Source organism: Dermacentor silvarum, chromosome 11 (assembly GCF_013339745.2).
Source record: "Dermacentor silvarum isolate Dsil-2018 chromosome 11, BIME_Dsil_1.4, whole genome shotgun sequence".
Lineage (NCBI taxonomy): Eukaryota > Metazoa > Arthropoda > Arachnida > Ixodida > Ixodidae > Dermacentor > Dermacentor silvarum.
The window spans coordinates 108600548-108625679 of NC_051164.1; the positions used below are offsets into that span (position 1 = coordinate 108600548).

The window sequence follows — 25132 nt, forward strand, 5'->3', positions numbered from 1 at the left end:
ATACTTCAATCGCTACAAGAACGTAAATTTGGGCGAGTTTGTTAGAATATATACTTGATTTAAAGCGCAAAAAAACGAGGATACAAGAAAGGAAGACCAGACAGGACGAGACCTACTTCAAATTAAAGCTTATTCTTAGTTTTGTCTACTGATAAATAGGCGTGCTTTGCAAAGCACATTGCGCAAGCGCGCTCCAACCCCCCCCCCCCCCCCCCCCCAAGAAAAAATATATACAGCTTTGCACTGAAACTTCAGCAGCACGGAACGTGCGCCTCGGTTCTTGTCATTACATCCCGCTTTTGGTAGCGCTATCCGTTAAGGCTCATTCACACTAGGCCGACACGACACCAATTTTGGTCTGCCGACTGTTGGCGACAGCGCGTTCCTTCCTTTACACGGTTGGCCACAGCGTTTTCCGTCCTGCAAACTGCTGTCGCCAACAATCGGCAGACCAAAATCGGTGTCTTGTCGGCCTGGTGTGAATGAGCCTTTATATCGATTAACGCGTGTTCCGCAGGGCCCGGTAAACAGTTGTTTTATGCGGTCAACGCCATTGCCTGCGGGCGTCCCGGTCACAAAAAGCACGTATTGGACCAGAGCCGGCAGGACGTGTCTGTGCCAGCCTGCTTGCTCATCGAATAGCCTGTTTCGTGCCACAGCCCTTCAGTTCAACGTCGACGATTTTACCAGTGTGTCACCGTCCCGCGAATACGGGAGACTTGCAAACTGGTCGAGATTACGATCGTCCTCGTTTTCTGGATTTTCATCAGGAAAACGGCGACGCATTTTGAGATCCGACTTAACTTCATCTTGCCGGATCTTTTTTATGCGCTGCATCGGCCGTAGATACATAGGTGGAGAGGCGCTGGAGGTCGTCGCAGTAACCGGCACCTGTTGGCAACGATGTGGAGACGGGGTATATAGTCTCTCCTGCGGAATGTCTTTCAGCCTCGGGCGGTTTAGGCAAAGCTCCTACATCATGATGCGCCTTGCAGCAAGTCCTGATGGCTGCAGCAGTTGGGCGTTGCTTACAAGCGCTGTTCTTTCGACAGCAAATAGGTCTCAGCCGGAAATGTAAATACTTATTTCGAATGGGTTAATCCGCCAGTCTCGATTTGGTCTTTCGCCGTGCTTTCAACCGGGGAAAAGCCGGCGTCCTAATTGCATGGCGTCGCGGCGGCATAGTATCTATATTCTCCGTTCGAGCGACGTCCTTTGTGCTCCGACCTGACTTCACCTTGCCGGATCTTATACGCCGCGGCGCTCCGCCCTTATCAAGGTCGTCCAAGTAACGGACACCTGTTGGAAGCGACGCGGATATACGGAAGGAAAAACGAGATAAAATAGAAATAATGAAATCCGCCTCGGGGGAGAAGGGAGTGTGTAGGGCTGGTTTCAGTGGCCCGCTGGCGCCTCGCTGCTGCTGCGGCAGCTGCCACCGCTGCGTGAGGACCTTGGCCTGGCTTCGAGCGCTGCTTGCATGCAGTCTCGCCGACGAGCTTGAAAGCGTCTCGGCAGCTGCGCCTGTGCATATATCCACACTCACGCAGAGAGCGCCTTTTCAGAACTCGGACTTTTTTTTTCTCTCTCTCTCTAGCGCGCGCGGTCCTTCTGCGGTTGCGCAACGGTCATTTGCGAATCTTGTCACGCTCACGTGCACCGCCGGAGATGATCAATTTGGCGGCCGCTTCCTGTGCTTTGCCACACTCGGTAGTAACTGCGCACTGTCCACGCGCCGCGGCTTAGCTCAGTGGCTGTGGCGTTGCGGTGCTCTAAGATCGACGGTTCGATACTGACCTCATACCTCATAATTGCATTGGGGGTTCTGGCACGTAAAACCGCAGAGTTTAAACTGTGCTGCACTAACTTCAATTCTGCGTTTCGATTTCTCGTGCGAATAATGCCCGCTTTCTTCGAATGAACGAGCCCAAGGACTCGAATTGTGATATCCGCCGCAGGTAATATTTAAAGTTTTCAAATTTGTAGCTCTAAAAAGTTCAGTCTTAGCCGAAAAACCCAGGACATATTCAAGCAAGAATGTTGCCGTAAAGTCTAGTATTCGCTCATGTCTTGCATCTTTCGTCAGAGAGCAGCAGAATGTTTCGCTCGTTTCCTTTCGGTAAAAATAAGCCCCACGCGCGAATTCTAAGATACTTCGTATACTGAAAATAAAATCTTACGTCCACAGTGTACTCCCCAGTCGTCCCAGACACTTCCCCGGTTTAAATCTACTGCTAAAGACAGCTAAAGAAAATCTGCCACGCGAACACATCGCAAGTGTCGGTAACATATCACCCAGAATGAGACATCTTCCGGCGCATGTATGTTTTTTGTTCGCGCTTTGCGCATATTGGCCGACTTCGCAGCAGAATTTACAATGTTAGCAATGGTAGCATTGTACTGTTCAGAGGAGGTCCCGCTTTTGGGTCTTTCTTTATAATGATGTTACTATTCAAGGCAGCCGCTGTTCCGTTACAGCGTTCCAGTCCCAGCTTTTTGTATTCCCCTGATCGCGTGACGGCCACTCTTACAAAGCGCTGCAAGGTTTAAAGCTGATGGAGCCCAATTACGGCCGTTTCAGGAAGCCATGACATCTTTCCCGCGTCCCCAGTCACGTATTTATTTTCCCTTCTGCAGTCAAGTCGGAAGGCCTCGCGTTGTAAATGACTTCCTATGCATGCATCTATCCGCGTCTCTTCTTGATTTTGCGCAATATGACGACGTCCCCACGGTTTCCGGCTGCGCTTAAACGTTTTCTCATCTGCCGACTTCGAAACCGGTATATTGCTTTTTGTTGACGCTTTTATTGCGCGCTTTAACTTTTTGCATGCACTGTGGTAGAAGTGTCCGAGTCTGGCTCATAATTCGCCTCATAAATAGCCTATAGACGTAAGCCTGACAGGGTAATACAGGTGTTCAAGGTGAATATGTCAAAGCAATTACTGGGTGTTTCTGCGCACACTGCCAAAAAATTAATACATTTCAGTAACTATTTAGTTATGCATTTCGATTTCCCGTGCAAATAGTCCGCCTCGTTGAGTCATACAGCTCAATGGCCATCTATCTTGTGCTATCTGCCACGGGTGATCTTTCAAAACGTTTGCCATCTCCGCTGAAAAACCCACTATATAGTGCTCTATAGACTACAACTTCAAACGTTCCCGTACGACTGCGTTTAATACATTCTCAAAGCAAATGATTGTAAGCTTGCGCAATAAGCACCTATTCTACCTTCGCTATGTCTGTAAGCATTTTGCTCCCGGGACAACACCGTATCTTTCCGAGCTATCAATATCCTCCGTAATAGCTGCAGTGTCAATGGTGAACCAAGCGGTTAGACGTCGAATAGGTGGGCGCGCAGCCCGTTAATTGTGCCCCGGTTCAAACCCGTCCTCGCCATTAGTGTTCCCTTGTCTTAAGAGATGTATTCTCACGGGATTCAGACCCTATATATACCGCGCACTTGATTAATGGCGTTCAAGCGGAACAATAGCGGGGAACATCTTGCGAGGCTATATAGGTCCTTCAGCAAGCACGATGGCATTTTCTTGCTTCTCCTTTTATTCCCCTGTTTGGATCGGTCGTCGCTTTCTTGGCCACTTGATCGAAGGTGTCGTTCTGCGACGTTAGACCCCATAAATTATATTCACTCAACCAGCGCGCCTTTGTTGGCCGTTCTGCGGTATACCATTGTTTCAATCGGCGCCTCCGCGGTATATAATAGCTTGTACAGAAATAGATCGTTAATATCGCCAAAATACGGGCGAGGTTGCCCCAGTACTTTCTTACAGCTGTTCTAGGCCATGGCCGGCGGCAGTGGAAGCAGGTTCCATGTTGTCTTTCGCGTAATCGCCAGAACAGCTCGAGCCGCACAGAACTGCTCCCGCCCAGCGCGCAGCCCGGCATTGCGTATATAATCAATCGGACAAATAGCAATTAGTGACTGTTACCGGCCTTGGTGGAGCTATGTAATAGGTGCGCACAGCTTGCCGTATTATTCTCGAATCCAACTTCTCCAGCAACTTGGAAATCGGGCCGTAGATCGCCGCTTTCGCTTGGTATATCGGAAGAAAAAAAAGAAATGGCGCCATCGGGACGCGAGGGACAAATTCTTTTCGACGTGCCAATGTTTATCATATTCTTCGCGTTGTCACTTCGGTATTTACACGCGTAGGTTAAGGGCGCTAAGTATCGAAATGCGATCAGTCAGCCCTTCGCTACGCGACCGCATAGTGTGGGACGTCGGTTGCGGAGGCAGCGAGCGAAAAATGTTATCGTGACCGCAATTTTTGAGTGGCCCCAAATGTTCACGTAATCCGGCGCCCTGCTGAGGCGCACGTAGACGACGTTGCGGAATTTTGAATTTGATAAGACTTGGGCCTGCGGAGGTTCCGCGCGCTGTGGCATATCTTGGAATTTGTCGTACTCCGTGAAACGCGGTGGCGTTCTCGCTGCATGTTTTTGTATGGTACGTGCGATAATCGACAGTGAAGCAAGACGTGCGCTTATGTCGATGGTGCTGCATATCGACGTGTTATAAAACGCAAGACATACAAGGCCCGTTTCCTTGGCGTTTCCATCGCGTTTCCCCGGCCTCGCCCCCCCCCCCCCCCCCCTTCTCCAATAAGTCGAATCGATTAAACTTGGCAAACTTGACGATGTAGCGTATGTTGTTAATTCGGCGTTCGTAATACTTATTCTGGCACCTTGCATTTGCAACGCCATTTAGATGGCACAAACCCCAAGCGCTTGAAGCCGGCACTTCGCGCAGGTGAACCGAGGCTGCTGCGAAACGAAAGATGCGTGGCAATTCATGCCGATGCATACTGTGAGGCGTCCATGCAATGATGCCGCGAGGATAGATGCCATATACGATGCATGTCGGGAGAATAGCATTACAGGCCTTGAATGCGTTAAATACGATACTTATAAAACAATATGGAATTCAAATCAATTGGTTATCATGTGCTGTTTTATCGAGACGTCTATGTGCGTTAGATAACTCTGCCGATATGTGCAGAATATAATCACCATCATCAGCCTATATTTATGTCCACTGCAGGACGAAGGCCTCTCCCTGCGATCTCCAATTACCCCTGTCTTGCGCTAGCTGATTCCAACTTGCGCCTGCGAATTTCCTAACTTCATCACTCCACCTAGTTTTATTTCTGCCGTCCTCGACTGCGCTTCCCTTCTCTTGGTATCCATTCTGTAACTATAATGGTCCACCTGTTATCCGTGCAGAATATATGTAAAGGTTAATAACTAAGCGTAGTTTCGCTTTAATACTGAGAACGGGTAACCTAGCTTCGAGCGGGCACTGTAATCTTAGCTGCTGCGCGCTTGGTGTTGCTTCTGCTGACGCGGATTCAAGATACGGTGGTGCCTGAGCTTTCAGCATTGTGCTACTTTGAACAGTATTGTAGATAAGACATCAAGTAATCTACTCGTGACGTTGTTCGGCACAATAAATGCGCTATATAGTTTTATTCATCCACCTCGCACGCACTGGTTGCGCTTCGGACGGCGCCGGGAGCTGCTTTCCAGGGATCCGGGCATGAAATATCAGCCCGTTTGCTTTCGCGACCGATACGTCCCGAGGCTCTACTTATATCTAATCTGTCTTCTGCTGGCGTATTGCGACCCCGACCATTTGACGTGTCAAGTGGGTGCTGCGGTCGTGATATCCGAAGGCTTATATTTGCCCACCATTTGCCCATCATCCTGCCTCTCTCGTCGCTAGGTTCCTGAAACCTGTTTTTACAACCCTTTGCATTGTATTCAAGGGCACTGAGGGGGATATGAAGTTGCATTAGTAAATCGCGCTTCTTCAATATTACAAGGGGCCATGCTTACTGTTAGATGAAGCAAGTTCCGCGGTTCGACTACACTTGGGGAAAGGGAAAAGGGGAATTGAAAGAGGAAAAGAGAACACTGCGGGTACAGGAGAGGCAGGAATATAAACGGTCACTCAAGCAGGTGCACTTATTGGTAAGCTTGAAAAGGCGCAACAAACGAGACACCTGATAACGCCGTCCCTCAGTTTCAGCGTCATTTCGTCGTGACGTTATTGATCTAGCCACGAAAGTTTGTCCCTCTGAGAAAAAGAAAAAGATATTGTAGTGGGGAAGAGAGTCCGCAGCCATTGAGAGAGGAGGACGAAGTCCAGCAGCCCGGAGAGCGCGAGACAGCGACCGACGCTCTTGAGACAAGGCTGTTGCGTAGCCCTAACTGCTGTATAAATAAATCCCCTCACAGTTTGGGGATACACATCTTTTCGAGTAACTTTGTTCAATCGGCGGTAGTCGACGCAGAAGCGGATTGAGCCGTCTTTTTTCTTGACAAGAACAACAGGCGACGACCAGGGGCTGCAGGATGGCTGAATGATGCCACGCTTAAGCATGTCGTCAACTTGTTCGGCGATCACATGACGCTCAGCAGGGGATACGCGGTAAGGGCGCTGGCGCAGAGGCGCTTGTGAGCCGGTGTCAATCGGATGGAGAACAGTATGCGTGCGGCCTAATGACGTCTTCTGGCAATCAAACGAGCCTCGAAACTGGTGGAGGAGTGCAAGAAGTTTCTCGCGGTGTACCTCTGCAAGTTCATCGTCGATGGCGGAGCCGAACATACTTAAAGGTGCTCGATCAGGCGTACTAGCAGCAGGTGTCAGGGCACTAACAGGTGTCAGGGCACTAAGCTGCAAGTTGTCCATGTCGTCAAGGCAGAAGATGGACGATACGTCGAACGCCTGAATTGTGCCGATACACTCTCCACGGAGTAAGGTTGAGGGAACCGGCAACGGATTCATAACAAATAAGGATGTGGCGCCGTAGGTCATGTCGAGAACGGCAAAAGGCAACGTGAGATTCCTGCGGTGTTGAATGGTCTCGGAGGGTGTAAAGAGAACTGTAGACTCACGAACAGCGGCACAGGACACGGGGACGAGGACTGCACTACTGGGTGGTACGGTCGTATCCTCGGCGACAAACAACTTTTTCATTGTAGGTGCAGACGACGCGGAACACAACGGTGAGAACGCCACCTCGGCACGAGCACAGTCAATAACAGCATGATGGCGAGAAAGAAAATCCCAACCGAGGATGACATCATGCGAACAGGCTGGTAGCACAAGAAACTCAATGGGATAAACAACATCTTGAATTATGACGCGGGCTGTGCAGGCGGCTAACGGCTGAATATGGTGTGCGCTGGCGGTACGGAGGGATAATCCCCTTGACGTCGTCGTAACCTTCCGAAGCAAGTGGCAAAGTTTTACATCAATCACTGAAACGGCAGCACCAGTGTCCACAAGCGCAAGGGTACGAAAGCCATCCACAATAACGTCAATGAGGTTCGCTGGAGAAATTCGAGGACTTGAACTTTTCGACGACGACGCAGTTCGTGCCTCGGGAACTGCGACGTTTAGTTTTCCGCGTCAGAAGGGCAGGGTCGACGGCGCATAGGTGACAGAGAGCGACGTCGGGGGGATGGAGATCGGCGGGTAGCTGAGGGCATGCGCTCGGGCGAAGAGGATTGTTGTAGCCGCGCTGTGCCGTCAAAGCACCCAGGATCGTAAGCAGACGGTCGCATGACATCTATTGGAACAGGAGGGCGACGGCGACAGAAGCGTGCCACATGTCCTGCATAGCCGCAAGAATAACGGATAGGGCGATTGTCCGCAGTGCGCCATGGATTTGTGGGGACTGGTCGGCTGAACGGAACTGGTGGGGGCCGAACGGGTGCCGACGCGGAAGAATAGGTCGGTTGACGAGGCGGCCCGGCAGCGACGACTTGCGCATACGACAAGGGCGCAGGCTCCGGAGGTGGCGGACGAGCGAAAGGCAAAGCGTCAGTGACTTCTCCTTGTATAACTTGGCGTATGACTGGGGCCAGATGTTGAGCCTGGGCGGGCTCGGGCGTGCTCGATAAAATGGAAAGCTGTCGGGCGACCTCCTCACGTACAAACTGCTTGATCTGAAGCAACAGTGCATTCTGGTCGCCCAAAGTCAACGCCGCGATCGAGTCGTTCTGTTCCAGAGGGCGGCGAGTTTGGGCGCGTTGCTTGCGCAATTCGTCGAAACTCTGGCACAAGCTGACGACATCGGCGACGGTTTGTGGGTCTTTTGCCAATAGCATTTGAAATGCGTCATCAGCTATTCCTTTGAGGATTTGCTTGATCTTGTCCGACTCGTGCATCGACGGGTTTAAACGCTTACACAAGTCGACGGCGTCTTCAATATAGCTGGTGAAGTTCTCACCGGGTTGTTGAGCACGTTCACGAAGTCGCTGTTCTGCGCGGAGTTTGCGTACCGCGGGGCGGCCGAAGATTTCCGAAAACTTTGTTTTGAACGAGGCCCAGTTAATAATCTCCGCTTCGTGGTTCCGGAACCAGAGACTGGCGACGCCGGTCAAGTAAAAGATTACATTGGTCAGCCTAGTCGCATCGTCCCATTTGTTGACTGCGCTTACCCTCTGATAAGTTGTCAGCCAGTCCTCGACGTCTTGATCATCAGTCCCGCTGAATATCGGTGGGTGACGCTGAGGCAGCACGCCGGGACAGACGGTGGCTTGAGTCTGAGAGGAGCCTTGCGTGGTGGTTTCTTCCGCCATCGCTGACGCTGGAGGTAAGGTACGGCTTCGTAGTTCCAGGTTGGGAGACTGGGATCGATACCCGGCACCTTTCCACCAAACTGTGAGGGGATTTATTTATACAGCAGTTAGGGCTACGCAACAGCCTTGTCTCAAGAGCGTCGGTCGCTGTCTCGCGCTCTCCGGGCTGCTGGACTTCGTCCTCCTCTCTCAATGGCTGCGGACTCTCTTCCCCACTACAATATATATACTAGGTAGTGGGATCCTGCGATTGAGGGATTGAACTTTATTGTGCTCCACAATCTATGTGAACAATTATGTTTACTTAATGTTTACAAATTGATCCCGTCCCGTCCTGCCCCGTGCGTGTTTGTGCCCCGTGCGTGTCGCGATATTTTGACTTTATACCGATGTACTAACTGGCTCATACATGTACTCTTCTTACATTCTGAAATCTTGCTCGCGGTTCTGGAAGCAGCGGAATTTCCTAACGAAAGCACTGATTCCTTGCCTGTCGAATACCGTGTATTCTGAAAGCTGCAGGACTTATCAGTGAAGCAACTGGCTTCAGTCCGATTTCAATTGGGGCTCAGCAATCTACAGAATGTAGGTACCTCACCGGAGGCACTTTTTTACTTACCTATGCAACCCACTTCGATTTTAAATGATCCACTAGTGCCCCTGACGAAAGAATTAAACTTGGTAGGCAAAACTAATGCAGCTATTGCTGCATTTATTTCAATATTCAACACCTTGTGGCTGGCGCAACTCGGCCTCAATCGCTTTAGCGCCAATAAACCCGATTTAAGTAACTCGCCTCTAATAACCTGGTGGCATGGTACCCCGCCCTGCACCGACGTGTCTATTATATCTGCTTCAAGGGTTAACCTAGACCTGCAAGCGTATGTATACATTTGAAGCATTCGTGGCCCCCGGGCGAAGCCCACCTTTCCCGTGTTCTGCTAGCTGTAAAATAGGGGCGCGGCCTTGTTACCCACACTTTTACGCCGTCCGATGTGTTCTTTGTTGTTTCCTCTCGGGGGCCGCGCCTTGGCTGATTCACGTGCGCGCCGCTACTGCCTCGAGGCGGATGCAGCTTGCTTCCTCGCGACTGGCTAGTACCGTGCAGTACTGCCGGAACTGTAACCACCGACAGCCAGTTGGAGTAGCGTGATACTGACACCGAAGGTAGCGTTGTTCCTCCACGTCATGGCCTCGCGATAACTTCGACACTGTATAGAAATTCTGTAAAGAAAAAAAATCGGGTTTTACGTGCCAAAACCACGATATGATTGGGAGGCACGCCGTAGCGGAGAACTCCGGATTAATTTTGACTCTCTGAAGTTCTTTAATGGGCCCCTAAATCTAACACGAGCGTTGTTGCGTTTCGCACCCATCGAAATGCAGCCGCCGCGGCCGGGATCGACCCCGCGACCTCCAGCACATATCAGTGCAGTGCCATATCCACTATGCCACCGCGGTGGGTTTGAAAGTCACTGAACCATTTTAAAGTGATACAGTATTCCTCCAAAACATTTCTCGTAAATTTCGGGGTAATATGCTGTTTATCAGAAGAGAAAACTACTAAGATTTGCACTTTTTTTACTTCACTGCGGTACGTCAGTGTGGCCGCCCCCCTCCCGTTCAGACGTGAGCGTGTGTGGCTCAGTAGCAGTTGAAACTTGTTAACTTCAGTCTTGGAAGGGTAATGGTTTGGGCAAGTTGGTTTCTCAGTGTCCCTCGACTTGTTTGTCGTCGGCTCCATTAGAGTACGTTGCAGCCGATCTTTGCCGAGGAAAAAAAGTTCGCTCGTCCCGATGAGATGCCTTCAAAATCAGTGACGTCACGGTGAACTGGTGCTGGAACTTCAACTCGTCGTCGCGCTCCCCCCTTTTCCTATCTTTCCTTTCAAGTCTTTTCTGGCTTAGCGCCCGGAAGCAATACTCGGGCTATAAGAGGCGCCTTCAAACAACACTTCTATTGTCTGCAAAGTGCGCTGTCTGCTAATTGTCTATAGTGAATGCTTCTGTTCGATTCCGATACTCGGTTGCAATATACACAGCCTGCAGCAGCTCATGAGCGGGAACACGCTCGATGTTTGACCCCCTGTAGAAGTTTCCGGGCCAATAACAGCACGCCTTTGTGGTCCACTTCCTGGCCATCGACTCCGAACATTATTCCAGCGACAGCACATGATTTTTCTTTACAGTACATTGCTGTTACGAGCTTTTCGGCCTCCTTCGAACTGCAGCACACTCGATTACCGAAGCACCCGGCCAATCAAGGCACTACTTTCTGGAGCGCACTAGTGAACACCTCGCCCTTCGTGGCTTCCGCAGCAGTGCACATTTCTCTAGTCCTACTCCGGTCCGGTGCGTGGCGCCCCTTACCGCGCCTTCCCAGAACGCCGCTTCCAGGGCTCATTACTGCAGTCTGCTGGCCTATATTACGCGAGACGCTCGATGAATGGCATCGAGAATGTGGAGCACGTGCGTGGGTACTTTTCTTGGATATTACGGTGTTGCGGTTCGCACGTGGGAAGTTGTATCCTAACGGAAAATGTACGCCTGGATTAGAAGATAGCCTATTGCTACATTCGCGTCACCGCGCGTGTAGCACTTTTAGTAGCACCCTTGGCGCGTAGTTTTCCCACAAGTCGCTATTGGGGGGAAAACCTGGCGTTAGTACCTACCCTCTGTATAATGCCTTGTAGTGCCTATAAGCATAGCGGTTCAGCTATCTTGGAAATGATGCGTAGGTAGTACACGGACTTGACTCAACTTCGTCCTTCTGGCTTAAAAGCGGCTTTGTTTTCAGATTGATCGTATGCAACAAAATATCGCCGTATAAATATGTGAATCCGCAGTGATTATGTTCGTGCATTCTTATTGCTTCTGTGCGTTTAAAACTATGATCACTTCTAATGTTAGCCCAATAATGGCACATAAAACGTAATAGCACGACGATTAGACGAATCCACGTACTCGTGGTGAACTTGTGCTGAACCAGACGACACTGTCTGCTTTATGCGTAGCAGAGGCGAGAACTGTGCTTCAGGCTAGAGCAGTGGGGACCACGCGTTCACTTTAGGCATGATTCTTGGAACTGTGGCCTTTGTGCAGGCGTCCCGAGGAGGGCGTTTCATGTCTGTTCTCATGTGCTCATACGAAATTATTGGATATGTGGCATATGTGTCATCAGATTTTTTTATATATATTACCATAAATTATGGGGTAGCGCTACCTCGGCGGACCTCAGGCCAGTGTGCTTGGTTCCCGGTAGGTTTTAATTTTGCCGACCGCTCTGTGCACATTCCCTCCCGATATGCTTGTACGTCATCGGTCGTTTATTACAACGTGTTCATTAATCGTCTACGTTGGCACTTCCGAGTGCGGCAGCTGCGCGTTGCTGTCGAGTCCGTTGTCCTTTAGCGTGCGCTGAGCGCGACAGGAGAGGCGGCGCAAGATCTAAACTTACGGCGTCATGATCACGCATCGGGTCGACTTATCTTGAGCTTCAACTTCGTTGCGTAATGCTTCCACCTAGTTTTCCGTCCTCCCAATGGTTTAACCCCTCATTGTCGCAATCGCCGCCACTCTCGTCCTCCCATCTCTCTCAATTGCTCGGCGCCCGCACTCCGCCCATTCAGCTACTAGCGCTCGTCGCACCCGGTCTGTGCCTCGCACGAAACCCCCTCCCAAGCTGCGCTTTTGGCGCGGCAGCTTTGAGACGCTCCGCTACTAAACAGGCTCGGTCTTCGTGACAGCCGCACGCGGCAAGCGCGCGCTCGCGCGTGTTTGTTCAATGCTCCGCAGCGGCGGCTGACTCATGGCGCCGGAATGCGAGCTGCCCCGGCGCCTCGCAGAAGGCGTTGCGAGCTTGTGTGTGGGGCCCGGCGCGTCGGGAGTTGCCTCTGAAGTTCTCAAATTCTCGGCGACGAAAACTATATCTTCCCCTAGAATCTTGATGTACACGTTTTCAAATTTTACGACTGAAAGTTAAGCACATCCAAAGGAATTGATGGATTGTACGGAAAGGCAGGCGTACAGAACGCGGTGTACGGAGACCATGAAGACGGCACAAATGCCGATTGTCAACTGAGAGGTGAACTCATTTTTCGACCACTGTATATCACTTATCTGCGCATGCTCAAAGGGTACAAGCGCCAACCCGTCAGTCACGGCCACGCGTGAAACCGTTATCTGAGTCGTTACCGGCTCGTCAACTTCGGTGCCTCCAGAGTCCTCACGGACACCTTTGAGTTTTCTTGAGAAAAGCTTAGGGTTGAGGGTAGGGGGGGGGGGGGGGGGGGGGGGTCTTCGGACCAGTTCGTGTAGCGCTTGTGTACTGTAACGGGTTCTGCTCGCCACGCGCACCGGCAATGCTTTAACGGGCGTGGCACGTCTCTTGTCGTTTCCCAGGCGACACGAAGACAGACGACGGCCTGCACAACATCAACCTGGATCTAGGGAACATCAGGCAGCGCTTCGAGTCGCCGCAAGAGTCGGTGCCATCCGTTGCCGACAGATCTGCCCTGGGACGTTCCGAGAGTCTGCTCCAGAGGCTAGAGAAGTACGTATACACTCTGCAACCTTGGGTTCTCCTATTAATGGTTCTTGACTCGAGCAACTATCGTCAGTGGGCGCTGAACCCCCCCCCCCCCCCCCCACACACACACACACTCTAAATTTCTGTGTTATGCTGTGCTGCCTACCCAGCGTCCTCTCCCGGTCCTCGGTCAAGTGTGTCGCTCCCCCCCCCCCCCCCGAAAAAATATTTCTGGCTACGCCACTGTTTGCCGTAATGACATACTATGACAGCGACTGTGCGGCTATACAGTTCAGATGATGAGCAGAATTGGTACATGAAGACAAGGTAGCTTTTTTTCTCGGTGTAACGGTTCTTAAGCTTCTTAAATCTAAGATGAATAAGCACATTTAATAAGCATTTTTTTTTCTTTTTCTGTATCATCCAGGTACCAGTCTGTTGCCGCTGGAGAAAGGAACGGGGATGCCCACTCGTCCGCAGAAAGTGAAGACGAAGATCCGTCCGTTGTCAGGGAGAAAAGGACAAAGGAAAAGGTAACTGATTAGCAGCTTTTTTTTCCCCACCATCGATGCCTTGCGTTGAAAAGCGGTACCCGTGTCAGTAATACGTTGCGCAGCCTGTGGGCCGACGTCACTCGGCCAGGCCACAACCGCCGGCAGGCCAAGCTTTTGCTGCTTGGACAGTGAGTGCATGTTGGGCGTGATGCGGTTGCAACGGGCTTGTTTGGCATGGTAGCTAGTTCCATCAGGTAGCAGCAGCAGCTCCATCAGGTACGCGAAGTAGTTACCGCGCGTCCAAAGTAAGCGAAGATAAGAGGAATGGGAGATTTGACTACATTAAGGGATCTTGCGGCCTTCCAGTAACTCCAACTGCTGCACGCATGCGTGGCGCCTTCAGCTGGACGCTTTCAGCTGCGCAATACAGCTCCAGCATGAAGAGATTGTACATAGCCCAGCTCGTGGCAGTCTGCAGTTAAGGTGTAAGACTGTTCGTGTAATTTACAATGTACCGTTAATTTACCATAGTGGTTAGCTCGCTAACTGCAGTCGAATGCCTCGTCACAGTAAAAGATATTGCACTTGTGGATGAGCCAGGCTTAACTTTCTCAATGGGGTGTTATTGCTCTTCACACAATTTGGACGTAGGTAAACAAACCAAGGTGGTTGAACCTCGCGTAGTGCCAGATACTTCGGAGGTGATCCTAATTGCCTTATACCAATGTGTGCAGTGCTTTAGATTATAAGATGTTGAATTATCAAGATAGAATGCTTGTCTCCCACATGTGCGACTCAGGTTTGGTTGCAGGCCTGCGTGAATTAGGCATGTGGCTATCGTGCGGGGTTTCGCGATATACATGGTACCTTCGTATAGGACTGTTTACCCTTGCACAATATAACTGCTCTTTACACATTTGTTGACTAATGTCACAAATTCTAAAACAGAATTCACATTGAAAAAATTCCTAGACATATACGCTTGTACACGTCGTTTCCTCGTTAAAATACCTTTTTGTCACGTGCCTGTAGGTCGTCTACGAAGGGCTCTCGTCGCTGAAGAGCCAGTGGGAGAGCGGTACAGTCAACAGCCACCAGGAGCGCACAGAGGAGACTAAAGAAGAGCTCGCCAAGCTGCGCAAGAAAATGTGCCTGGGCCGCTCAGAGTCCATGCGACAGGTCAGTGCCTGCACCTCAATCCCTCTATCGAAGGAACCGATTGACACGAATGTAAAACGAGCGTTCTGTCGGGGGGTGCACCAGTTTTTCTCACAAATAAGGACTAGTCGTCGTTGCAATCGACCTCATCCCGGGACATGGTGGCGTCAAACCTCTAATTTCGCATTATCTGTCTGCTTTCCTCTGTCCTCTCACTAATGCATACGTACATGGCTTACCAGCAAAATTGCCCCGGAGGGAAATCGCCAGGAACGGACAAGAATGTTTTGCGGGGTTAACAGTGCTCAAACAAGAGATTCGTAAGCTTGGAGCCAACATTTCATCAAGGCAAAGATAAGCTCCCTTGCTGAAGCATTGGCAGCGAGCGCAGGAATTCTCTTCGTGGAAGCACTACTCGTCAAAGGAACGCGCAGGACGATGCAGCAGCACGACTGTGGTGCTGGTCATTTCATCATGGTGCAAGGGTGTTAACAGCGCGCCGTAGCCTTACAGGACGTCAGCAACTTTTGCTATCATGACTTAACGGTAACGTCGGTACGTTTCCCAACCTTCACATTTACTGTCATCCTTTCACGTCCGACATGCGCGTGCTAGAATTTCTCTATCGATTTCTCATATGCTAAATCGAAAGCATATCAGCTCCTGACTTACGTTTGTGTCATTGTATCTAGTCATCGGCATCGAAATTGCTGCGCTGGTTTTGGAACAGCGCGCGTGTTTGTGCCTCGAATCGCAGGTGTACCAGAAGGCCGTGGAGGACGCCAACCGTATCCAGGCCGGGCGGGCCGAACAGATCAACGTGGAAGGCCAGGAGGCTCGTGCCACCTCCATCAAGGAAAAGTTTGAGGCCGGTGTGGTGACCCAAGAGACCGAGGCCGAAAAGATTGAGCGCCTCCAGCGCGAGAAGCAGGAGGAGCTCAGTGTTTTCAACGAGACAGGTGGGTGCGAGGCGCGCTTGCCATTCACTTCGTTATCACGAGCTGTTCAGCAGTTTAAAATGCGAACGCACCAGCCTCGCGTGTCCGCAATAGCTACGCTTGAATACATTTTTCGCTCGCCCTTCGGCTTTCACATACCTCTTCGATTGACAGCCCGCCGAATACATTATGGTTGTAACGTCTGCTGCTTCGAAACAGATAGATCGCAAAAAACGAGCCCCGTTGCGACGGTGGGCTACAAAGCTCTGCCGACATGTTGAGCACCAACGCGGTGACAAGTTGCGTCCGTGATGGCACCTGGAAGCTATCAATGGCGTCGCGCGGTGTGAACGGCGAGGGAAATTATTTTACAGCGATAGCAATTGTAGTCACTCCAGGCGAATTTCCGGCGTCAGAGCGTCGGAGGGTGAGCCGACAAGGATGGTGGCTTAATGGGCGCAGTCTTCCCGCTCGCCCAGTGTCGTGCGCAATAGGGAGGGAGGGAGGGGGGGGGGGGGTGAGCGCGACGAGTGGAAGAAGGGAGCCCGTTGAGCATGCCAGCCCGGCTGTTCCTGCGCGTGGCGCGGCCGCGCACGCCCTATCGTGGCGGTATTCTGCTGTGGTACAAAGGCTACGAGAGCCGAGATGGCTTGTGGCTTCGTGCGCGCTTTGTTCTCGCGTGCCTAGCGTTAGCTCGCCGCGGCTGCCGCTATTCACCCCAGCATTCTGACAGCGTGTCCGCGGTTATTGAACGAGATATGTTCATGTTTGCTACTGCACGCGTGACACCATGTTTGTTGATTTAGTTAGTAAGCGAATGTTTGCTGCAATTTTTACAGCGGACAAATTTAAATGCTATTCGCTTTGATTCAAGCGCACATGATCCAAGCTTGTCTAGTGCCAGTTTATGCCGAAGCTTAAAATTGGCAATCATTCAAATGAGAATTTCGACTCTCTGACGAAACATTGCTGTATACATTTTCCAAGCTCTCGGTGTACTTTGTTATTGGTCCTACGCGCATGGCCGGCTAGATGAATTACCGCGGTCTGGTTGTGCTTAGCAGCGTTCACCACTCCATTGCAGGGATCGCCCACGAGGCCAAGAACATTTTCAAACAACTTGACGCCGAGGTGGCCCGCCAGTCTGGCGCTCCCTCCGCTTCACTGGCCCGCTCCCCTAGCAACCGCTGGAGTGTTACACGGCCTCAGGAGAACGCCGTCTCACCGGGCGACGTCGTTCGTTCCAGCGACCCCGTCCGGGACGTCGAGGTCGCCACCACCGAGGTGTCCGAACGCTTCAAGTTCTTCGAGAACTTCAAGGACGATCCCAACAGCAAGCAGCGCAAGCGCTTCGAGATGACACCGCCCCGCGAGGGCGCCAAGGAGCCGTCGCCCGAGTTCCAGCCCCCGCGCGACCCCAATGTCGTCCGGGCCGCCGACCCGGCCGAGGAGGTCATCGTCACGGACACCGCACGACGCATGCGCGAGCGGTTCCGCGAGCTCGAGGTTAACGCGAGCCGCGAGGAGCCGCCCCAGGGTCCCAAGCCGCTCAAGAGGATCACGCCTCCGCGCGAGTACACGCGAGACGACGCGCACGAGCCGTCGCCCGAGGTCCAGCGCGATCCGGACATCGTGCAGTGTTCGTACCGCGTTGAGGACGACATCGTCGTCGAGGCGGACCGTGCCAAGAGCATGCGGGCGCGCTTCGAGAACTGGGACGCCGAGCGCGAGGCCCGCGAGAGCCGGCGGAATGGCGAGAACGCCGATGAGGAGTGCCTGCCCATGGCCGACACGGCCAAGACCCTGAGGGCCAAGTTCGAGGCGATCCGGGACGAGTCCGAGCGCCAGGAGGCCCACAGGCCCAAGCCCAAGGTCAACAGATTTGTGGTGAGTCACCGTTGCCTCCTTCACTGCGTGGAATGCTGCAATGGCTGAGCTGTTTCCCCACACATTGCCAGTGCGTACGAGGTTGTCCAATGTTTGCAGGGCTGCAAGGCTTTAGATGCATTGCTTCTGAGACTGGGGTGTAGCAGAGGTCATGGAGATCATTAATGAATTATCCAAGTAATTGCGAATTCTATTACCCTTACTTTACACCAATGCAGATTTGAACTTTGTCCCCTGTGCTACCAAACTTTATTTTACAAACCTCGATCTATTCCTTCATAAAAATGAGGACCCATTTCTTGTATTTGAATCTCGGCCTTTTAAGTTATCGCTGCATGTGCAGCAGCATTGACTTCATGATCATGTATAAAAAATGGCAATGTATTCAAGAATGCGCATATGTTGGGGCCAGTTTATCAGATACTCTGCAATATTGCAAAGCCCGTATTTTATTTAGCTTTGGATCTCTAGAACACCTCCTGAACGTCCTAGTCATGTTGACCGCTGTATCAGCTGAGCAGCTGACTTCTAGTGTTATCAGTGTAATAAGGCAGTTCAAATCATTTGGCATCTGTATCAAAAGTAGCATGATTGCAAATTGCAATTGCCTTATGCCTTTGTTCTTGTACTATAGTGGACTGCCCTTAATTTGACCAACGGAATTGATTGAATTATCCGGGCGGGTCGAATTAAATGAAATGCTGAAAAACTAGTAACGACACCGCTGATTCATTTGGCAGTATTTGCTCGAATTTAAATGACTTGAAGCATGACTTGAAGCTTCTAACCGATTTTCGTCATCTTCGCCGCACTATTTTTGAAGTTGAGCTTCGCCGCAGTGCAGTTGTGTTATGTGGTAAAGCGCCCCCTCCCGTTAGAATCAAGTAAATACTGAAGATATTGTGAGCTACCATTACTTGAAAACCTTCCTAGGGAAAATCCAAAATGGGCGATTTTGACAGGAGATTCACTGTCCCTTAAGCTCCTAGAAATACATGGGTGCTGGCTGGGACCTTTGGTTGGGATCGAACCGAAAATTTGAATGAACTGTAGTCGGGGGGGAATTAACAATTTTACGGTATCACTTAAAGAGAGCTTTAGCTCGTGGAAACCTACCAATATAGATGGGAAAAGAGTTTTTGTCAACTGGCTGCACCAAATTTTTTACGATTTGTTGCTTTTAAGATAAAAAGATTAAAATTCATCTTTTTTAAGTTTCAAAATGTTTCAACATTTCTTGAATAAGAAGTTTCAAAAATAGATAATTCGGCAACGAAAAGTCTATCGCAATTCTGCAAAATGCGTCTAGTAAATGGCAGACAAAATTGCTGTATTATACATTGCTTGCAATTACACCACTAGTATGCGAGGACTATTCCTAAACCCTCGTAAACATTGTAACATTCACCTAAGATAAAAATCATATCAAATTTTTCTGCTTTTGGTGTATTAACAGATGCAGTTTACAGAACCACGGTTTGTTTTTGTTTTTTCATTATCAATTTTTGTCAATATTTGTAAAAAGATTGATAAGTCCTAAAGCCCTAAATCAAAATTTTGCTTCCAACAGTCACTAGAATTTAACTTTCTCTCTAAAATGCATCAAATTTCATTAAACTCGGTCCAGGGGCTACTTCATAAGAGTATTTCTGCGTTTTACGTCTTTAATAAGCGGCGTCAGAGTTGGGCCCGAAAAGTTCAGCACGTTCACCATATTTGCATATTTTTGAATTTTGTAAGGTAATTGTAATTTGTAATTAGCAAAGAAGACAATGACACGTATGCCTGAAGTTTCTTGATAATCGCATTGCTTGTGTGTGAAAGTGCGGTCTAAAAGCAAGTTTTTCATGAGTGGATCCATGTTGCTTCTTGTAAATTAACCAATTCAATGGTGGGTATGCAGAAGTGTCACTACCACTCATGCATATCGTTGAAAGCCTGTGGGTGATGAATATTGCAACGCAAACTGCATGCCACCGTTCATTTGTCAGCTGTTTGCAGGCTTGGGAGCTGCTTGGTTGTCAGTTGGGGCTCATTGAAGTGTGCTTGTCCACAACGCAGCACCACTTGAATTTTGGTTGCTGAAATGATGCTAAGCAAGTATTGCTACTCAGATGTGCTCAGTCTCGCCCCTTTTCGGCAAGCACTTAGTTTACACCGCATGTAAAAGCAGTCTGCTGATATGGTGTTACGCAGCAGCAAGTTATTTAGCACTAAATGTTCTGCATGGTGTTGACTCGGTGTATTCATCCTAGGCATCTTGTTTGGTAAAATTCTGTCCATGCACTTTTACTTCTGCTTATTCTAATGACAAAATATTGAGTCCAGACATCAACAGTCACAAATGTAAAATTACAGTTCTCACAAGAAAAGTATGCACGTCTGACGAAAGAAACCACATGTATTTTTGAGTGCCTAATATAGTGAAGTTCTCATTCACAAAGCATACCATTAACTGATTTAGTAAGCAGTTTTTTGATTATTGCCACATGTGAATGCAGTTTTGGTGCTGTGGCCTTTTTTTTTGCTTTGCGCCAGCAAATGCATTTGCCCCCACTGCTTTGATGCATGGTTTGGAAGATGTGCAGTTGTGCACTAATGCCAGAGTGGAAAAAATGTGAAACTGGTGAGTAATTTTCTCCCCACAAGCATGTGCACTAACCAGCATGCAGGCTCAGGGCACTAACTACACAAGGAACCAGCCCGAGATAAGGGGTGTGCGGGAGTCTTTAAATACCACTGGAGAACTGCAGCTGCTTGACATTGACAACCAATGTGAGGTGTCATCGTGAAGCAGTACAGGCAAGTTCATTGCTGAAGGGAACACACATTTGCAGAGCATGACCAAATTTTCGACGAACAAATATGGAAACATCCAATCCTGGGGCAGATGAGTCTATAGCACTCCTGCATTCGCCAGCTGCCTGTGTGTTCTATTTAACAATGGACTTGCTTGTATATGCTTGCCTTGCCCTCTCTAGAGCAAGGATCATCAGTTTTGCCAATTTGTGTCAGGCATGCACCACAACTCTGAACACTTTTCTCAGTTGTCTCTTACTATTAAACCACAATGCATTGTACTGAATCTGTTAGGCCATCTGGTCTGGTGCTGGTTCCTTTCATTAGTTGCATGAAGCATTGTGATGACTTTCTGCGTTGCAATTTGGCTTGCGCAATGAAATACCGGCTTATTCATAAAACGCCAGTGGCTCTCGGTGAATTATCAGTCGCATATTTTTGTTGCATGCCTTATTGTTCACCAAATTAGACATCAAGACTTAATGTAGCGTAATCGAGATATTTTGGGTGTTGAACCAATATAAAAGTACTTCTATTTTTTACTTCTCGTAACATATCAGTTACCGCAAGCGCATGTTCCCTTACAGAAGGCAGCTGCTAGTTTGTTGCATCTAATAGCTGTGATCTGATGTTTTTGTGTTTTGCAGTGAATGACCTGAAAGTGTTCGAGGCCTCCATGGACAGCAGCATCAGCACAATGGGTTGGAGGACATCGCCACCAGTTTGAATGAAAATGAATATTTTGCTATGTCTGAAAAAACGTATATGCAGGACTGCTGTAGCAGTGTTCTTGCTACTCTATTTGTAATGCCATGTCTTGTGTACATAGTGTGTGTGTGTGTGTGTGTAGTAGCAAGAATTACCTTGCCCATATTTGCTATCCTGCAGTCCTTGCAACTGGAAAATGTATTTCGTATCTCCTTGTATAAAAATGTTTGTGAAAGAGGATGTGTTTTGACTTGGCCATTTTTCAGGTTTTGCTGTTTTATGTTCCAAAAGGCTAGTCTGTGTGCTTGGTACATTCTGTGCCTGGTTCAGCTTCATGTGTGTGCACTCGCATGCAGCCATCGCTACACATGAGTTATTAGATCTCTTCACTGTGCCAGTTGAAGTTTCTTGTTCATTTGGAGGTAGCATGTGCAAGGTGTTTTTTGTCATTTAGTGTCGACCAGAACTCTTGCCTGCTTTGCAAAGCACTTCAGAGGCTGCTAGGCAGTCTGGCGATTTAAAGGGACACCCATTTTAAATATTTTAAAGAAAAATATTGAGTCTAGCTAGATTAAACGACAAGGTTTCTGTAATTACAAACTCGTCATTCCTAGCGAGAACAATGCTTTTGAAAGCAAGGACATTTTGAAAATTGAGAATTGGAGAGGCGCCACATTGTGGACCATGGTACCTCTTCGTCAACTTGTCCATTTTGGAAGAATTTTCTATGCAACAAAGTGACATATTGACTCGGCATACAGTGATAGACTTCTAGACAAATATTCTATCGATTTAGCTCTACTTAACATTTTCCTTTAGTGTCCCTTCATGTTAAATGCTTAAGGCCCTGTATTTACAGGCCTGTGAAAGCCTGCGAGCCTTTTTTAGTGAACTTTTAGGGACCGTAAGTCTCTATCGAGCTGTATTTTACTGTCTCTGTACGTTTTCTGATGTTATGAAGACTAACCCTGTTCGAATGTGCATTTGATGCTGTTTCTATTGAAGGGGTTATTTTTATGTACTCGTCATACCTGCAGCAGCGGTTCACTTTGATGGTAAGGCACCCTCAACAGGGCTCGATCTTTGTGCCTTAGAGCTGCCAGTTCCTGGCAGTTTACTTTTTCTTTAGTGACTATCGTACTGTGTGGTTATCTTCTTAATTAGCAGCAGTTGTATAACATTCTTTTTCAGTCACTTGATTTCCATCAAATTCTATGAATCTCTTTTCTACTCGCTGCAAACTTAAGTGCAATATGACTGATGCTGTAGCTTGTTTTAGGCAAAATAAAATTTATACCTAACTTTGTCCCGTTTCATCATTCCTGTCGCTGTTCATATATACTGCAGGCAGTGTCACTGCAGTCTAATGGCAACGGCAGAAGCCTCCTCGCATTCATCGCTGATAATGTGGTAATTCAATCCATGCTTCTCATTCTCTTGCTTGCAGGAGTTTCCAGGAACTCCGAACTCTGAGGCATGTGCTATATGCAACAAGAAACTCTACCCCATGGAGCGAATGGAGGTGAGCGGACTGCGGATGCACAAGAACTGCTTTCGCTGCAGCCACTGCAGTTGCCATCTCAGGTGAGCTCCTAAGTTGTACAGTTGCCTGCTAGTGTGTGAAGACGCTGCGTGTTCATTCAGGGCAACCTAAATGGTCCACAACATTTACAGCAAAGATGTTTAGGGGAGTTTTGCAACAGTTTTGTGCAAGACCATGGTCAATATCAAATCTAAATGCAACCAGTAATCCATAAATTTTGTTTCTAATGTCGTGTTATGCTGGCTCCACATTGGAGGTCAGCCAGGAGTTTGTATGGCTGTGGCGGTTTAGCTGCAACGCAACTTGTATAGAAGCTGTCGCTAAGAACAGCCAGCCGCGACTACGTTCGAACACAGCAGCAACTGTTGCTGCATGCGAGCAAGTCCGTAAGCCAGCGAAGAAACTCCTGGTACTTTTCAAGCATAAGAGAACTCACTTATACAGCTTCGCTGTCTTTGATGTACGAGTTTTCAGGTAGGCATTCACATGCAAGAAATTTTTAAACATGGCAGATGAACTTGCTTATTCACTAAGTAGTGCTACTATTCCTGAGCTAAACAGCTAGGAGTTCCCCATTTCGCTCGATGGCCTGCACTTCCATTTTTTCTTTTTAAATCTGCCAAATTTTTCCTGTAGCAAAGAGCAGACGTCATGACTAAGCAATGCCTCTGGCAAAAGTAATTCTCATCCCTGATGGGATGAGAATTAGAGAATTACTTTTGGTGGCATCTGGTGGCAGCGACACTCATTCGTGTTAATAATGTGGCCTCCAAGGCACGGGGTGAAGGTCATGCCGCATTGCCTTAAGTTAAAGCTGTGCTTTTCATGCTGTTTCTGGAAAGCTTTGAGTTTAGTGAGAATAATAAACAGGAGGCTTGGTGAGGGTGCGGCAGATACTGCATACTACAAAAACAAACTATTTCTTGTTCGACAAGTACTGAAATGCCCATTAATGTCATTCGCCCACATTTCATCAGCTATTGCAAGGCCTCTTCAAGTTGCTGCTTCTAGTGACTGTTGCATAGTGAATTAATGCGATGCATGTGCAACAGTAACGGTGCACAATCCAGTGAGCCTGCATGCTTCTAGCATATGGAAATGCCATGCCTCAGCTTGTCCGTGGACTAGCCTTCATGCAGCATCTTTGCATATAGGGTTCAATATAAGTTGATATAAAATCAAAACTCTGCTGTAATTTCTTGATGCTTCACTTAATGCTAGATCTGTGACCTTTCTGTGCAGTCAGGTTTAGAAAACCAAGGTCTTTGGTTACTATATTCTTTGTTCTTACTGTGCCCTGGCTCTGGCTTTTGTTGTTCTGAATGCAGGCTGGAAAGCTACACAATCAGCGGAGGGAAGCTGTACTGCGGACCTCACTTCAAGCAATTTTTCATAGCCAAAGGCAATTACGACGAAGGCTTTGGTCGTGAAAAATGGTCCAGGTCCGCTTCACCTGCCTCCCGGGAAAGCAACGAGGAATACACAAATGGTGACCGAGATCACATTGGCATCCTCGATCAGCCAGTGATAGCGTAGTTGCCAGAACCTGTGCCCATAGCTTTCAGCCACAACCCGTGCATCGTCGCTGTTGCCGCCACTTCATTCTGCCCTGGCTTTTCCTAGCTCTGTATAATCGGCATGCTCAATGTAAGATACACTTCGTGTCCAGCATGTTCTTTCCTGGTACCTACTCATTCCCTCAACTGTTTTTTTTTTCTATTGCTGCCCGAGCCTATCATGAAGGCACTGTCGTGTGGCCACGTGTTTGTCATGTCGGACAGCCTTTGATTCCAATAAGTCCTCCTTGTTCATGCAAGCTGGCTGGAACGCTAGTGTCTGGCAAGCCGAGCAGTACATGACAGTAAGGGGTGTGTGTGAAAGAGCATAAGAACAAACTCAATGCGGTTGTATCCAACCAGCGAGCACTGTGGCAGAGACGCGACATGCTGAGCTGTGTGTAGTCAGCGTGTTTGTCCCGGTATATCTAGAATCGCCCTTTGTTAGTCGGCTTTCCCCAGTGATCGTGTGACATAGTGCAACAGTGATACAGTAAGACTAGTATATTATTTCCCTGTCCTTTTAGCCATGTTGGTTTTCATGTGATGCAATATCTCTACATGCTCTTTGCATCTGTTTTTATGTCCCAAGATTGCATGCAGTTAGCTGGGGTCTTTAATTTGATTTTTTTTTAATTTGCGTAACATCAAAATAAAGCCAACTGTATGCACTGCATTTAGTTTCATGAAGCGGTTCTGTTGCATTTCATGAAGCAGTTCTGTTTCATTAAGCGGTTTCACGAACATATGCTATATAAATTTGAGTTTCTACCAGTGTTGCCAACTAGAAGTCTAAGTGCTTTTTGTGCGACTGTGAAGTGCGTATTGCGAAACGAAACTAAAAGATATTCTTCCCTGAACTACAATCTCTGGCCAGAAATCAAGTTAAACTACTTGGTAGTGATTAAAATT

The 25132-nt window shown here is 48.8% G+C and overlaps 1 protein-coding gene across 11 annotated transcripts in view; it reads left to right on the plus strand.

Annotated features, from left to right (window-relative positions):
* The window catches only part of LOC119433463 (F-actin-monooxygenase MICAL3-like), a 417931-nt gene extending 393066 nt beyond the window's left edge, over nucleotides 1-24865 (plus strand). For 9 of the 11 annotated variants that reach the window (XM_049658165.1, XM_037700684.2, XM_037700685.2 and 6 more), the window contains 7 exons: nucleotides 13011-13161; nucleotides 13565-13670; nucleotides 14664-14810; nucleotides 15547-15748; nucleotides 16812-17614; nucleotides 22569-22705; nucleotides 23993-24865. In XM_049658165.1, coding sequence (XP_049514122.1) covers nucleotides 13011-13161; nucleotides 13565-13670; nucleotides 14664-14810; nucleotides 15547-15748; nucleotides 16812-17614; nucleotides 22569-22705; nucleotides 23993-24200 — 1754 coding nt within the window. In that variant the 3' untranslated portion in view covers nucleotides 24201-24865. Of the gene's footprint in view, nucleotides 1-13010; nucleotides 13162-13564; nucleotides 13671-14663; nucleotides 14811-15546; nucleotides 15749-16811; nucleotides 17615-20152; nucleotides 21012-21060; nucleotides 22421-22568; nucleotides 22706-23992 lie in introns of those variants that run through there. The other 2 variants (XM_037700682.2, XM_049658164.1) reach the window with 2 other exon arrangements.
* The last annotated feature ends 267 nt before the right edge of the window (nucleotides 24866-25132 follow it).